The 14,548-nt window shown below is 45.2% G+C and overlaps 2 protein-coding genes across 2 annotated transcripts; one reads left to right on the forward strand and one right to left on the reverse strand.

Annotated features, from left to right (window-relative positions):
• Window positions 1-494: 494 nt before the first annotated feature.
• Window positions 495-11,919, forward strand: LOC111002364 (regulatory-associated protein of mTOR). Its single transcript, XM_022272513.2, has 17 exons — window positions 495-863; window positions 1,518-1,620; window positions 5,681-5,802; window positions 5,973-6,092; window positions 6,169-6,521; window positions 6,590-7,217; window positions 7,497-7,571; window positions 7,642-8,071; window positions 8,152-8,230; window positions 8,317-8,660; window positions 8,731-8,796; window positions 8,883-9,053; window positions 9,116-9,245; window positions 9,697-9,947; window positions 10,019-10,174; window positions 10,244-10,427; window positions 10,502-11,919. The coding sequence occupies exons 1-17, from the start codon at window positions 693-695 to the stop codon at window positions 10,824-10,826; spliced, it is 3,708 nt and encodes a 1,235-aa protein (XP_022128205.1). The 5' UTR covers window positions 495-692; the 3' UTR covers window positions 10,827-11,919.
• LOC111002367 (EKC/KEOPS complex subunit Tprkb-like) lies at window positions 11,911-13,260 on the reverse strand. Its single transcript, XM_022272516.2, has one exon. It carries the CDS (start codon window positions 13,237-13,239, stop codon window positions 12,619-12,621), a length of 621 nt encoding a protein of 206 aa, XP_022128208.2. The 5' UTR covers window positions 13,240-13,260; the 3' UTR covers window positions 11,911-12,618.
• Window positions 13,261-14,548: the final 1,288 nt, after the last annotated feature.

Below are 14,548 nucleotides of genomic sequence, written 5' to 3' on the forward strand. Positions count from 1 at the left end.
TCGAGAGTTTCGTATAGGAAATTATTGGGCGACTCATCAAAATAAAGCTACTCACGGAAAATTAGCTTGATAGTAATCAAGTGCAAAAATGGGCGATGGATCCTGGACTATATTACTAATAACAGGATGTTCACCTAAGTAAAAATTATTGGGCATAAGCTATTATGTACATATATATCGAAGAAATAAGTGTTGTCCTCAAATATTGAACCGACAACTTTACAGAAATTGGTTATTAACAAAACCAAATTTCCTTAAAATTTTGGCGATAGGGATGGATGAAAAAGAATGGTTAAGGTTTCATGGACGAGGGAAATTTCGAGAAAGATGGTCAAATAACGAATCATTAATCAAAAAACAAATAAAAAACATATGGTCTGTCGACTCTTCGTCCATACCACACTGATGACTGAACACTCACAGTCCACAGAGAGAACTGTCTTTCTACAGACTTCTGAGCACTGACAGTTACAACTTTTAAGTTTTAATAGTCTGTTGAGTTTGATATTCATATGAGTACAGAATACAATTTAGTATACTTATTGGTACTTGATAGCTCTTTGCAATTATTTTTATTGTTTATATTTCCCATGTGGTGAACATTGGAATCACATTGTAGTAGTGTATAAAATGTGTCTTTTTATCATTTTTCTTCATTAAAGCTTGAGTGTTTATTATATTATAAAGTAAAAATGACAGAGATGCCTCCTCATCTCGCAGTAAATGATGAAGATAGTGACCATACCGATAGTGATTCTTCTGACTTTGAGGACCATCTACCTTTATGTTTTAATCAACCTCGGCATACAGAACCCATAAAGGGCATTGAACGTGAGGAGCACACTTGGAGGGTCAAGGAAAAGGTAAGGACTTATTTAGAAAAAGACTTTATCCAGCGTAACTGCGTAGTGTAAAGTGCGTTAATGGAAACAAACGCACATAGGTGTACATGTTTTTTTATATGTATGTAAATATAATATTTAAATGAAATAATTTAAATATATTTATCACTGTCATAACAAAAAATAAACAATGATACAATACTGTTTTTTCCTACATTGGTGTTGTATATATCTGTTTTACAAAAAGATTTACACCACTTTAAAAAACCTGATATTTTAAAGTTTTCAAAGCATAATATTCAAAGTTGATAATTTAATTGTCATTATGTACAATAAAAGTTGAGCCACAATATAGTAGATATAATTTAAGATTCAATAAACAAAATTAAACAAGTAAATTAATTAATATATATTTATTGTATACATGACTAAATTAGTAGATTCTCTGTTTTATAATGTATGTGTTTAATGAAATTTAATAATACACAATTTTAATATGCTGAATTGTTTAAAAGAATACAACAAGGGAAACTATTTCCATAAGATATGTTCAAAATTATTTAAGTACCACAGTTGAAGATGATTGATGATTGAATGATGATGAATTAATAGATCATTTCTTTTTTTATTATCTTTTGTTGACAATTATAGTAAAAAAAATTGTTTCAATTTCAGTATAAAACACACTGTGTTGCCCTAGTTTTGTGTCTCAATGTTGGTGTGGATCCTCCAGATGTGGTAAAGACCCAGCCTTGTGCTCGCTTAGAGTGCTGGATAGGTGAGATATTTTTTATATGTATTTGACACATACAAAAACATTGTATGTTTCCTGGGTCATCAAGGTACTTTAAATATTAGAAGTTACTATTGTTACATATACATTAACCTCTCATACAAAAATAGTATGTATATAAAAAGCAAAACAATGAAATGTTAATTAGATAACTTGTTGATGTAAATAATTTACGAAATCACAACACTTAAAAACTAAAAATGCTTTCTTAGTGTAAGTGAGCAAAATGTACAGCCTTGGCTTGTTATGACATATTCTAGTTCCCTACTTCACTATTCATAAAGTTGTGACTACATGACCAAACTTGTCTGGCCATAAATACTGTTACTATACTTAGGAACTTTACTTCACTTACTTTTTAATTTCTAATACATATTATCCTCAAAACTTATTAAATATATAAAATATATACCTATTTTTTTATGTTATTCATCCAATTAGAATATGGAATGGGGTGTTAAAGAAATCGCGATCTAGATATTGTACTATCAACTACAACAATACTTCGTCTGTCGAAGACGAAAAGATCGTCGCTTATAGGTAACATAATGTACACTTACAAACGTCAAAAAATAAATATATACTAAATGATTCTAATTTTACATTTACTGCCAGTTCTCAAATGAAGGGCGTAGAACGGAAGAGATGAACTGACAATAAACTCTCCGCCACTCTTTTTACACAATGTTTGTAAGGAGCTGCATCGTGTCAAACCCTGGGAAAAACCACACCTGGTCACAGGCACGAACTACCAGTCTGACTTGAAACTAACAGGCATTTATAAGAACCTGGCGTTTATAAGAACTACCCTCATCTAGCCCAAACCTCAACCTTTTAGACTTCAAATTTACTATTTCTTAAGTCTAAAATAAACCATGGTGGTACCGCGAGTAGGCCATTAACTAAAATAGACTACGAGGGCCTCGCACTTAGCCTTTATAATATGGATTTAAGTCCTCTCTTTAATTCGTCTGATGTAAATTTCGCTGCGAGCTTTTTGATTGCATCTGTTACTGAAGCCATCAAGTCGAACTCGACGCAAGTTAGTCCCTCGAAAAGAAAAATGATTATTAAGCCCTGGATAACCCCCGGTCTTTTGAAGTGCATGCGAAACAGGGATAACCTACACAAAAAGGCAAAAAAATATCACATTAATGAGATAATAATTACCACATATAAATGATACCGAAATTTCTGCAACAATTTGTTAAGAAAACTAAAAAGGAACTATGAAAATAATGAACTAAATAAAGCCAAACACAATCCAAAACTACTTTGGAAAACAATTAACACAATAACAAATAGACAAAAATCGCTAACACCTCCTAATGAATTGCTAAAAAATTACTCCAATAATTTGGTAGCGGTCAATGATATAAATCAATTTTTCGTGGGCGTTGGCAAGAATCTGGCGGAAAATATATTACAAAAGAATTATTCTAATTCTGTTGTTGAATGCAGTTTTGGAGGTAATAATAACCATAAATCTCTAGTACTATTACCAACTGATGAGATTGAGGTGGAAAAACTTGTTATAGCCCTCAAGAGCGATGCCACAGGGCGAGACGGTATTAGCGCTAAGATTCTAAGGTCATATAAAGCAATTGTTGTGCCCCCTCTCACACATATATGTAATCTGGCTCTCAGCTATGGTTCCTTTCCATCTGCTTTTAAACAAGCGTTAGTAATACCAGTTCATAAAGGAGGCCTCGCTAGGCCGTGTCAACAGTTATAGACCGATATCCATCTTACCAGCATTATCTAAGGTTTTGGAAAAAATAATAACAGGCTTATAAAATTTCTAGAGATGAACAACATTCTATCTACTTCCTAGTATGGTTTTCGCTCTGGAAGATCCACCGGGGATGCAGTTCATGCACTTACTGACTACATTATTAGGAACCTAGAGGGGGGCATGAAGTGCATAGCTATATTTCTGGATCTAGCTAAGGCTTTTGACACGGTTTCTATCGAAATCTTATTAAAAAAACTTGAGAATACTGGTGTGAGAGGGGCCCAATTGGGACTATTCAGTGACTATTTAAGCAATAGGACCCAGGCCACAAAGATTGGTGATAGTGTGAGCGAGGACCTTCCTGTTCGATACGGTGTCCCGCAGGGTAGCGTATTGGGTCCTACCCTGTTTTTAGTGTATATTAATCAGCTATGCAACCTACAGTTAACCAATGGAACCATTGTAACCTTTGCGGATGACACGGCTTTATTATTTAATGCACCGACTTGGGGGGAGGTTTACGCTCACGCTCAATCTGGCCTGGATAGGGTGACGGATTGGCTTAGCGACAATGTCTTAACGCTCAATGCAGACAAAACAAAATACATGGCATTTACAAAACGAGGGTGCCATCCACAACATCAGTGGACAATCGTGACTCATTGCTGCCCCCGTCTGCAACGCTCGAATGGTTCGTGCGCCTGCCCACGGCTGCAAAACGTTAGCACAATAATGTACCTCGGCGTACTTATAGACCATAATCTCAGCTATAATGGTCACATTGAATTGCTTTCGGGACGCTTGCGTAAGCTAATGTATGTATTCAGGAGCCTGCGTGGGGTTGCTGACTCTACTACAATTAGAATGGTGTACGAGTCGCTTTGCAATCCCTGCTAATTTACTGGGTAGTGGTCTGGGGAGGCACCTATAAAACCTCTCTCCTGAAACTTGAGCGAGCCCAACGAGCAGTTCTTAAAACCTCATTGTCTCTCCCCTTCCGATTATTCTTATAAAACCTGTTCTGTACAGTTCGTCAACTATTTATCTTATACGCTATTCTTAAACAACATTCGCTGTTATTCTTTGATAGCGCTATATTGGACAAACGTCGCAAATATAACGTTTGTACAACCCCATCTTTTTCTATTTTTTCTCAACGATCGTTCTCTTTTCTGGGCTGTTACTTGTATAACAAACTCAACAAAACTCTGAATATATATCCTAAAACAAAAACATGTGTAAAGCAAACAATTCATAAATTTTTACTTACCTTGAGCTATGATCAAACGGAAATTCTACTAGAAGTAATAAAATAATTTTCACATAATATGTTCTTGTCATGTCACACACACCCTTTAACACTCACTAGCACACGCATGTGTACCCTTCCCCACTATCACACACAAATACACACACACTCACATACACAATCCCTTACAAACTTCCATTTTGTTATGTATATGACTTGCTATGGAATGGAAGCCTGGTTATCCATATCACAGGTTTTTACCTAGTTTGGAAACCAGTCTCCCAATACTGTCACTGTATTATGAATTATTATTGTTAATGTTTAAGGGAGAAAAATAAATAAATAATAATTATTATTATTAAATTATGATCATTTTTGAAGGACATGGCCTGGTCTAAAGGACGAAAGGTGGCCATTTCGTATAGAATACCTTTGACTGTGTTCATCCAGATATACTAGTTGGAAAGCTTCAACACTATGGCGTTGATGGCAAAGCTTCCAGCCTGATGAATTGATATTTAAAGGGAAGGATCCAAAAAGTGCAAATCAATGGAGTCACCTCTCCGAGTTCGTAGGTGTCAGTCGCCGCAAGGCTCGATTCTCGGGCCTTTCTTATTTCTGATTTACATAAACGATCTCCCATTATTTGTCAAGGAAGTTGTAACAAAACAATATGTACAAAAAAACTTAAATGATTTTAAAACAAATGGTGACTTTCACCAGTATAATACGCGTAATAGAACTAATTTGAGTGTGCGACCAACCTGGCTCCAGAAGATAAACCACTCCTTATATGGAAATTGTATTCGTTTTTACAACAGACTCCCAAGCGATAGAGAACTATTATATTAACTTGGCGATTGAAGAGTGGCGGAAAGTTTCTTGCCAGTTCTACGCCCTTGACTTACGAACTGGTTGTAAATGTAAATTTTATTTGTTTTTTTTTGACGTTTATAAGTGTACATGTTTACCTCTATATGAATAAAGATATTTTGAGTTTGATATCTTGAAATTTTAATTAGCTATTTAGAATTTTAAGTAGACGTGAAACTTGTCGACAGACCCAAATTCACTCTCTCCAAGCAAGGCTTTAGAAACTATTGGACACGCTCTGCAAACACAATACGAGCGATGGCAGCCACGGGCTCGCTACAAGCAGTCACTTGACCCCACCAGCGATGAAGTGAGTGATCAGTGGTTGAATTTTTTTCCTATAGCTTTATTTGTTCAATTATTTTCATACCAATGTTGACCTAAGGCTAAATGAGACATTAAAATTTTTATTTAGTGAGCATTGGGTGTACATAGCCGATGCTATATTTGCCTAGACTCAAAACATGAGTCATGTTTAAGATCAAAAAACTGTGCTGCTCTCTGCGTCGCAACGCGAAGGAGGAGCGGGTGCTCTTCCACTACAACGGCCACGGCGTGCCCAAGCCCACTTCTCAGGGGGAGATATGGGTGTTCAACAAGGTGAGCTCGTAACTTGGCGTCTTTGCGGTCGATTACGAACGTCGGTAGCCAGTTAAATTAACGCGGGAGTTCACAGGCGTACACGCAGTACATCCCGCTGTCCATGTACGACCTGCAGTCGTGGATGGGCGCGCCCTCGCTGTACGTGTACGACTGCTCCAACGCCGGCGTCATCGTCGACAACTTCAAGCAGTTCGCCGACCAGCATGAGCGGGAGCATGAACCCGCGGCCGGCCCGCCCGTCTCCTACCGCAACTGCATACAGCTGGCGGCGTGTGCGGCTGGCCAGACGCTGCCCATGTCGCCCGACCTGCCGGCCGACCTGTTCACCGCCTGCCTCACCACCCCCGTCAAGATGGCCATGAAGTGGTTCGTGCTGCGTAGCCGCCTGCGCTCCGCCACCGCCGACCTCGTCGACCTCATCGATAAGTAGGTCCCGCTTCACTCGCTTGGTGAGCGTTACGTCACGCAGCTCTTGAACGGTTCACGTCCGCCAGGATCCCGGGGCAAGTGACGGACCGGCGCACCATGCTAGGCGAACTCAACTGGATCTTCACGGCCATCACGGACACGATCGCGTGGAGCTCGCTGCCGGGCGAATTGTTCCAGCAACTGTTTCGCGCCGACCTGCTGACGGCCAGCCTGTGCCGCAACTTTCTGCTGGCCGACCGCATCATGCGCTCCTACAACTGCACCCCGGTGGCCAGCCCCGCGCTGCCGTCGTTGGCGCGCCATCCGCTGTGGGCCGCCTGGGAGCACACGCTGGACCTGGCGTTGGCGCAGCTGCCGGCGCTATTGGGAGAGCGGCCGCCGCCCTTCCGCCACTCGCCCTTCTTTCGCGACCAGCTCACCGCCTTTCAGCTGTGGCTGGACCTCGGCGAGGGCGCCGCGGGTCGCGCCCCACCCGAGCAGCTACCCATGGTGTTGCAGGTGCTGCTGAGCACGCTGCACCGCGTGCGCGCGCTGCACATTCTATGCCGTTTCCTAGCACTGGGCGAGTGGGCCGTGCGCGCCGTGCTAGCCGTCGGCATCTTCCCCTACATGTTGAAACTGCTGCAGGCGTCGGCGCCCGACCTTCGCCCCGCCATGCTCTACATCTGGGCTCGTATCGTCGCCGTGGACCCGGTGCGTACACGGCTTATTACTGCCGAGACGAATTTTGCCCGCAAAATTAGGGCAAACACATGATACATGTATAAAATATACTATATTATACATGTATCATGTGTATAATAATCATATGACGTTCATACACAAATATAAAAAGCGGTAATCAAGGAGATGCAATAAACAGTATGTATGAACACACAAACAAACAACCATAAAATTATAATTCGTCCTAATTCTACTTTTAACTGAAGCCAGAGAACCGTGAAATATGTCAAAGAGAGATGGATCTTTCAGAGTTGTCAAGCGGACCTGGTGAACGCGAAGGGCCACAAATACTTCCTTGCTATCCTGCAGGACCCCGCCGTGAACGTGAGTAGCGCCGTACGCCCTCTCGGGCGCACGGGCCTGCCTCGGCTCACGGTCTCACATGTCTTCGCAGAGCGAACACCGCACCCTGGCCGCCTTCGTGCTCGCCGGCATCGTCGACCGGCACCCCGCCGGCCAGGAGGCGGCGCTGCAGGGTTCCATGATTCCCGCTTGCCTCGAGCAGGTGAGCGACGGCGAGGGCGGCGCCGGCGTGCTCGAGCAGTGGGCGTGCATCGCCCTGGGTCGCCTGTGGCGCGGTTGCGAGGCGGCCCGCGGTGCCGCCGCCCGCGACCTCGCGCACGAGAAGCTGGCCGCGCTGCTCACGCATCCGCGCGTGGAGACGCGCGCCGCATGCGCGTACGCGCTCGGCTGCCTCGTCGGCGCCGCTCCTCTCGCGCCGCGCACCGACCACGCCAACGCGCTCGACCACCAGGTGGCGGTGCTGCTGGCGGCGCGCCTCTCCGCCGACGCCTCGCCGCTCGTGCGCGCCGAGATCCTCGCCGGTCGGTCGCTAGTCCGTCGCCTTCTTCCCCGAGGCCCCGTCGGCCCGTCGGACTCCGCTCATCTTCCTCATTGTTTGCAGCACTGCAGTGGCTCGTGCTGATCTTCGAGCAGCACTTCATCGCGGTCTACCTGCAGGAGCGGATGCGGAGAAGCGACAAGTGAGTCGCGCCCGGAACGGCCGCCCGCTCGGTCGTCGGACGGGGGCTCCGGCGGATTTCGATTCGAACGCTCTCTATTTCGACAGGAGCGGCCGCGGTGGGGCTCAAGTGGAGGCGGGCTGCGAGGCGCTGGCCGGCCCCCCGCCCCGCGGCCCTCGCGGCTCGCAAGCCGCGCACCACTCGTTGTCGCTGCCCACCATCGGCTTCGGCTCCGTCTACATGAAGCTGTGGAGCAGCGTGTGCGCCATGTGCCGCGAGCCGCACCCTGCGTTGGCGCAGATGGCCGACGACATCGTGGGCCACGTGGCCGACCAGGTGGATAGCGTGGGCCGCGACGCGGAGCGAACCTCGAGCGGCGGCTCCAGCTCGCTGCCCCCGTCGCCCAACGCGCGGCCGACGGCCCCGCCGTCCGCCGGCACGCTGCCCCTCGGTGAGCGGCCATTCCGACCGCGCCGGTCCCGCCCCGTTCGCTCGTCTCTCACCGCTTCCCGTGCTTACAGGCCGTCGACGAGGCCGCTCCGGGCTGCCGCACGCCACTTCGGAGGATTCCTTCTCCTCGTCGGCGGGTGAGATTCGGAAGTTTCCAGTCAGACATAGATCGACTTTCCGTCTCTTTTCTTTTCACGATACGAATCGTTGAAAACATTCGCAGGCCAGAGTACTAAGAGACCCATCGTGAGCACGCAGTTCGTGGAGTGGGCGACGGCGCGTTTCGGGCGGGGCGAGTCGGAGGCGGGCGAGGACGGCGACGTCGAGTGCCGAGCTCATCACGAGCGCGTGTGGCGGCGCAGGCGCAACGCCAACATCCGCCGAGAGGCGAAAGGTGGGGAAGGGACCGGAGGGGAATTCCGAGCTTGAGCACGTCTGACCCGTGTTGGTGTGCAGGGCTGCGGGCCGCGCGCGTGACGCGGCTGGACACGCAGGCGTTCCACTCGCGCTGCCCGCTGCCGCCCGCCGTGGTGCTCTTCCATCCCTACGAGCAGCACGTCGCCGTCGCCTCCAAGGACAACTTCGGGTGAGAAAATATTTTAGACTTTTACAAACGTCTGACGTCGAAACCAAACGTAAGCTTCTATTTACATCATTCTGCATTATTATTATTATTATAATATACACCGACATTCGTTCGACGGAAGAGCCGACAAATTCAAACGTCAGAATATACTAGAAACACTTGAAAAGGAAACAAATTTTAATATTATAATGTATTATTGTGAGACAATAAATAAAGTACATTCATGTCCTAAACACATTCTGGAAATGATAGAAGTGACAATTTTAGAACATTTAACTTTAACCATGGGTCACTAGGGAAGATACAACCCGGGATGGGTTGTATCTAGGATCTAGTCAAAAAATTGGGCAAAATAAAAGTTAAATAGCTGTTTCTAAATGTGAAAAAGTCAGGTACGGGTGAGAAACTATTAGAGATCGCCCTTGTACCTTATCGATGAGCGCGAGCGCAGGATCTGGGACTGGGGCACGGCGGCCAAGCTGTGCGTGGGCACTTGGCGCCGCACCTGGGGTCGCATCACGTCGCTGGCCTACATCGACGCCCACCACGGCGCCGCGCTGGCCGTGGCCGGCCACCAGGGTAACATCGCCGTCTACCGGCCGTCCGGGGGCGGCACGGAGCCCCGCCTGCTGACGGCGTGGCGCGCCCTGGACGTGCGGCCCGCGCCCGACTACCGGCCGCCGCCCGCGCAGCCGATCTACAGTGAGTGTCTTCTCGACGCGTGCACCGTCGTTTTCGTTTCGAATAATGAAAGCCATTCTCCTCGCGAGCAGACGGCGCGGGCGGCTCCAGTTCGTGGTCGGCGCCGCCGCCCGGCACGCTGGTGCGCTGGAGCTCGCGACGCTGCAGCTTGGCGCTGGCCGGCCCCGCGCCCACGCTGCGCCTCTGGGATGCCCTCGCCGAGATGCTGCACGCCGACATCGACACCGGTAAGTTCCCGCCGCCCGACGCCACCCGGACGCCGGGCGGCAGCGTCCCTCTCAACGTGTTCCTCGCAGGCGTCGAGTGCGCCGCGACGAGCCTGTGGCGCGGAGGCTGGCGGGTCGTGTGCGGTTTTGCGGACGGCTCCGTGCGCGCCTGGGACGAGCGGACGCCGGAGCCGGTGTACACGCTGCGGGAGCACGCGGCGCCCGTGCTGGCCGCCGTGCCGCGCTCCGATCGGAACGCGCTCGTGACCGGATGGTGAGTCGCCGCCTTCTCGCCTCGCGAGCCCGCTATCGTCGAGAGCGCCGTAACGAAGAACGTTTTGTGCGCAGCGTGGAGGGCGTCGTGCGCGTGTACGACGAGCGCAAGCTGGGGACGAGGGCCGCGGCGCTACGTGAGGTGCGCGCGCCGGGCCCGCTGGCGGCGCTGGCCGTGCACGAGCGTGCGCCGCTGCTGGCCGCCGGCTCCGTGAACCAGTGCATCAGCATCTACGATCTGCGAGGCGCGCACCTCAACACCATCAAGTTCCACGAGGGCTTCATGGGGCCGCGCATCGGACCCGTGTCTTGCCTGGCCTTCCATCCGCTGAGATGCGCGATGGGCGTGGGCTCCAAGGACTCGACCGTGTCCGTGTACCAGGCGGAGGCGCGTCGGTGACCTTCGCTCTACGGCCTGTCGCTGCCCTTCGCGCACTGACCGCGTCGGTAACGCCCGGCGATCGTTAGTAATTTATTATGTTTTTTTCATATCCACCTGTTGTTTAGCAGTCTCGTATAGGTTACGAAAGCATCAAGCGCGTTCGTCGGGTCCGGTGACGCCTTATACACGGATTGTGATCTCTATTTAACGAATGCGAGAGAAAGAGAGCCGAGCCGAAGTGTTCAAAAGGTGCTACTTCGTGGAGTAAATCCCACGGGACTAGCGCTTAATTGTCACAACAGTTGGAATCCGTGCAGTGGGTCTTTACTAGAATTTTCATAGATATATGCATGTGTATTCAATTAAATTTTCGGTAAAATAGAGATGCCAACACGTGAAGAATAGAGTCAACTTAAACAAAGAACTTTCAGACATTCACTGTTATCCTAAAGAGTTCAAATCCAAGCTAATTTGTGAACATATTAACAGTGATTTTCCAATATGATTGAGTTGTTATGTTTTATGTCTTACCCTACACTGATGATACTGTAGATCTTAAAAATGTGAATTTTGCATTCTGTGTTTTACAATCAATTATAGCCCAATTGATGGTTCTGTATATTTGACAAGGTACACTTTGCAATCCAAAAAGATTATGCAAAATCAAAAGATGTTGTGATTAGTAATTGTAAAGTTCCTAATGCTCAATAGTTACTAGATACCATGTTGCTTTGATTATGTTGTAAATACAAACAGACAATGGCTGCACTTTATTTTAGGTGACTAACTCTGAGATTACTTATTTCCATGTTGTAATCCTGTATGTGTAAGACAATTTATCCCAAGCCAAAATTTTAATTTGAGTGCAGCCCACGCAACTATTGTGTTCTTATTTTTAAGTTTACTTGTGTATTAAAATTGTAAATATTATCAGGGTAAGAAACTCACTTGTTCACTTATACTACAATAATTATTGCAGATAATGGATAGTCAGACTCTTTTCCCATTAAATGAATGGTCATGTCAAATATATTCTGTAAATTTAACTTGTGCTGATAGGCTTAATGATAATATATTGTTGTTGTTAAAATAAAAGAGTACACCAAAACAACCTGCTTTTAATATATAACTACAATATTGTAATGTTTGCTACATTGCAGTGTTAAAATTCTACACACAATATAATTCTATACTTACTAACGTTGCACAACAGTGCAAAGTACAATGATGTAATTTACTGTATTTAACAACATTAAATAATGTTATGCACACAGTTTTAAAACATCTCAAACTCTTAACCCAAAGCAGACATAACACCATATAAGAATTCCAAAAAACCACAAGTCTACCTATGTTAGCTTCTTACATTAATATGCTTATTATTTAAAAAAACATTTATGTTTATCAATCTGACTAAACAAATTTTTAAAAAATGAATTGATTTTGTTGTTATAAATAATACTTCTCTTTCTTCTTAAGTTCTCATTGAATAATAATAAAATAAAAAATTTAACCAGTGGCACTACAACCTCTTTAGGTCTTGGTCTCAGATTTCTGAATCTGTTTCATGATCAATTTTTTTTTAAGTCTAATAGGCAAGTAGGTGATTTGCCTCCAGTGCCTGACACACGTTGTCGACTTTTTGGGTCTAAGACATGTCGGTTTCCTCACAATGTTTTCCTTCACCGTGCGAGCCAATGTTAATTTAGCACATAGAAAGTCCATTGGTGCACAGCCAGGGATCTAACTTACAACCTCAGGTATGAGAGTCGCATGCTGGAGCCACTAGGCCAACACTGCTCAATTTTTCTCATTGAATAATACCCCTGTTATTAAAAGACACAATGTTTTTGGTTACCATACGGCTAACAATACTATCTAAGAGGTTATCAGTGCACTGTAAACTGTCCAATTTAAATGCATCCTGAAGTTGTTTAAGATCTGTGTATTTATTTAGATCTGAAATGGGACAGAGTTCTCCATTGATCTGCTTCAAAACGTCGTCACTGTGATCTTCTTTTTGTCTTATAATGAAACACAGTAAAACACAATGCTGTTTGTAAACACCAAACTTGGTTAAGCTCTGAGTTATATTTTTGGTGAGTGACAAGTTATATAAAATTTCTCCATATACTGACTTTGTTACCATATTTCCTAACATTTGCGCAACGACAGCACGGTTGGCGGCCACAGCTACTTGGAAAGGATCCAGTATTAAAGACGGATTTATAGCAGCACATTTCCATACACCGTTTTTTATGTTTTCGGTGATCGTGTTTACATTTTGTACGTTTTTCAGCAGTATTAATTTCATAGAAGAATTTGAAATCGGGTCAAGATGGCATGTAAAAGCTGTCTTAGAACATACAACTGTGGCCATTCTTAAGGAAATTAAACAAAAGGGCAACACGATAACAATAAACAACTTCATAAATTTTGAAATGTACACGTAATAACTTTTTTTATTAAAACTAACGGAACGGCTGACAATTGACAATACAGACTACAATTTAGGAGTTTAAAGTTTTTTGGCTCAATGTATATTTTAAGTATGCAAACTGTTAAGATTAAATCTTAAAAAAAAAAACAATATTTAATAATAGAACTGCAGTAAAACAAATGAATATAGCTAGGAATAGAAAATTTACTGGGCGTTGGAAGGAAAGGCTAAGTTACTCTCTTAGAAGGGTCTAAGAAGATTGGTGTGCTCAGCAGGGCGAGACGGTACTTCACCCCGGGCCACCGCTTGCAACTCTATAAAGCCCGAATTCGGCCCCACATGGAGTACCTACTGTTCTCACTTCGGGGCGAAATGTGATCGATCTAACCTGGATGAGCTTTGCATATATACCGATGGCTCAAAAACAGCGGCACTGGCACATTTTCTATGAATCTTAATATGAACACACACATCTGTAGGCACACACAGCTCGATTTTTCAATGCGTGTCGCCCTAACAGAAGCACCTGTGTTAATGGCGTTAGGAAGCAAAACGACAAACAATAAACTTGTATTAGAATATCATACTGCACTGGAGGCAATAACCCTGCCTAACAGGGTTACCCTACAGTGGATCCCTCGGCAATGATGCTGCCGATGAACTTGCGAGGAGAGGCTCGGACATTTTGCATGCTGTCCCGTATCCTCTCCTACCTTTGCCGTTCTCGCAAGTTCGAGCATGGATTCACCAGAGATCTGAGGAACTCCAGCAACAACGTTGGTCACAAAGTGCGGACTGGAGGCAATCCAAAATGGTAGCCAGCAGCTTACCCAAAAATGACAAGTTGCAGCTGCGTAGGGTAACGGTTTGTCTCTCTCCCTAGAATATGGCGAGGGGGCCATTAACCGCCAAGTTTTTTCTACAACGGGTGCTACTTGTGGTGACTGGTCGTACTTGAGTTCGTGTTTGCGGTGATATAATAGTTTTTTCTACTACGTATTTGCGTGTTGTTCCCAAGAGTATGTAAGTGCGTGCTCCTATTTCACCATGCCTCCTGCTGATAGAGGACAAATCTTTGTTTTTAATTAATTTTATTATTCTTTATTACTCAAGAAGTCATATGGAACATAGTGTTTGGTTGCAGCTCCTTACAAACGTTGTGTAAAAGAAAAAATTGGCGATTAAAAAGAGGCGCGAAAAGTTTATTGCCAGTTCTTCTCCGTTTTATGCCCTTGATTTGAGAACTGGCAGTAAATGTAAAATTAGAAGCATTTAATGTATATTACTTTTTCTTTTGCCG

Source organism: Pieris rapae, chromosome 17 (genome assembly GCF_905147795.1).
Source record: "Pieris rapae chromosome 17, ilPieRapa1.1, whole genome shotgun sequence".
NCBI classification, from domain to species: Eukaryota; Metazoa; Arthropoda; class Insecta; order Lepidoptera; family Pieridae; genus Pieris; species Pieris rapae.

Excerpts from the sequence above, each read along its gene's own strand:
- LOC111002367 (XM_022272516.2), bottom strand. The coding sequence starts at position 13,239 with ATGAAGTTGTTTATTGTTATCGTGTTGCCCTTTTGTTTAATTTCCTTA.
- LOC111002364 (XM_022272513.2), top strand. The coding sequence starts at position 693 with ATGACAGAGATGCCTCCTCATCTCGCAGTAAATGATGAAGATAGTGAC. Across the intron at positions 7,218-7,496 it reads GTATCGTCGCCGTGGACCCG|AGTTGTCAAGCGGACCTGGT; the intron begins GTGCGTACACGG and ends TGGATCTTTCAG. Across the intron at positions 8,231-8,316 it reads CGGATGCGGAGAAGCGACAA|GAGCGGCCGCGGTGGGGCTC; the intron begins GTGAGTCGCGCC and ends CTATTTCGACAG.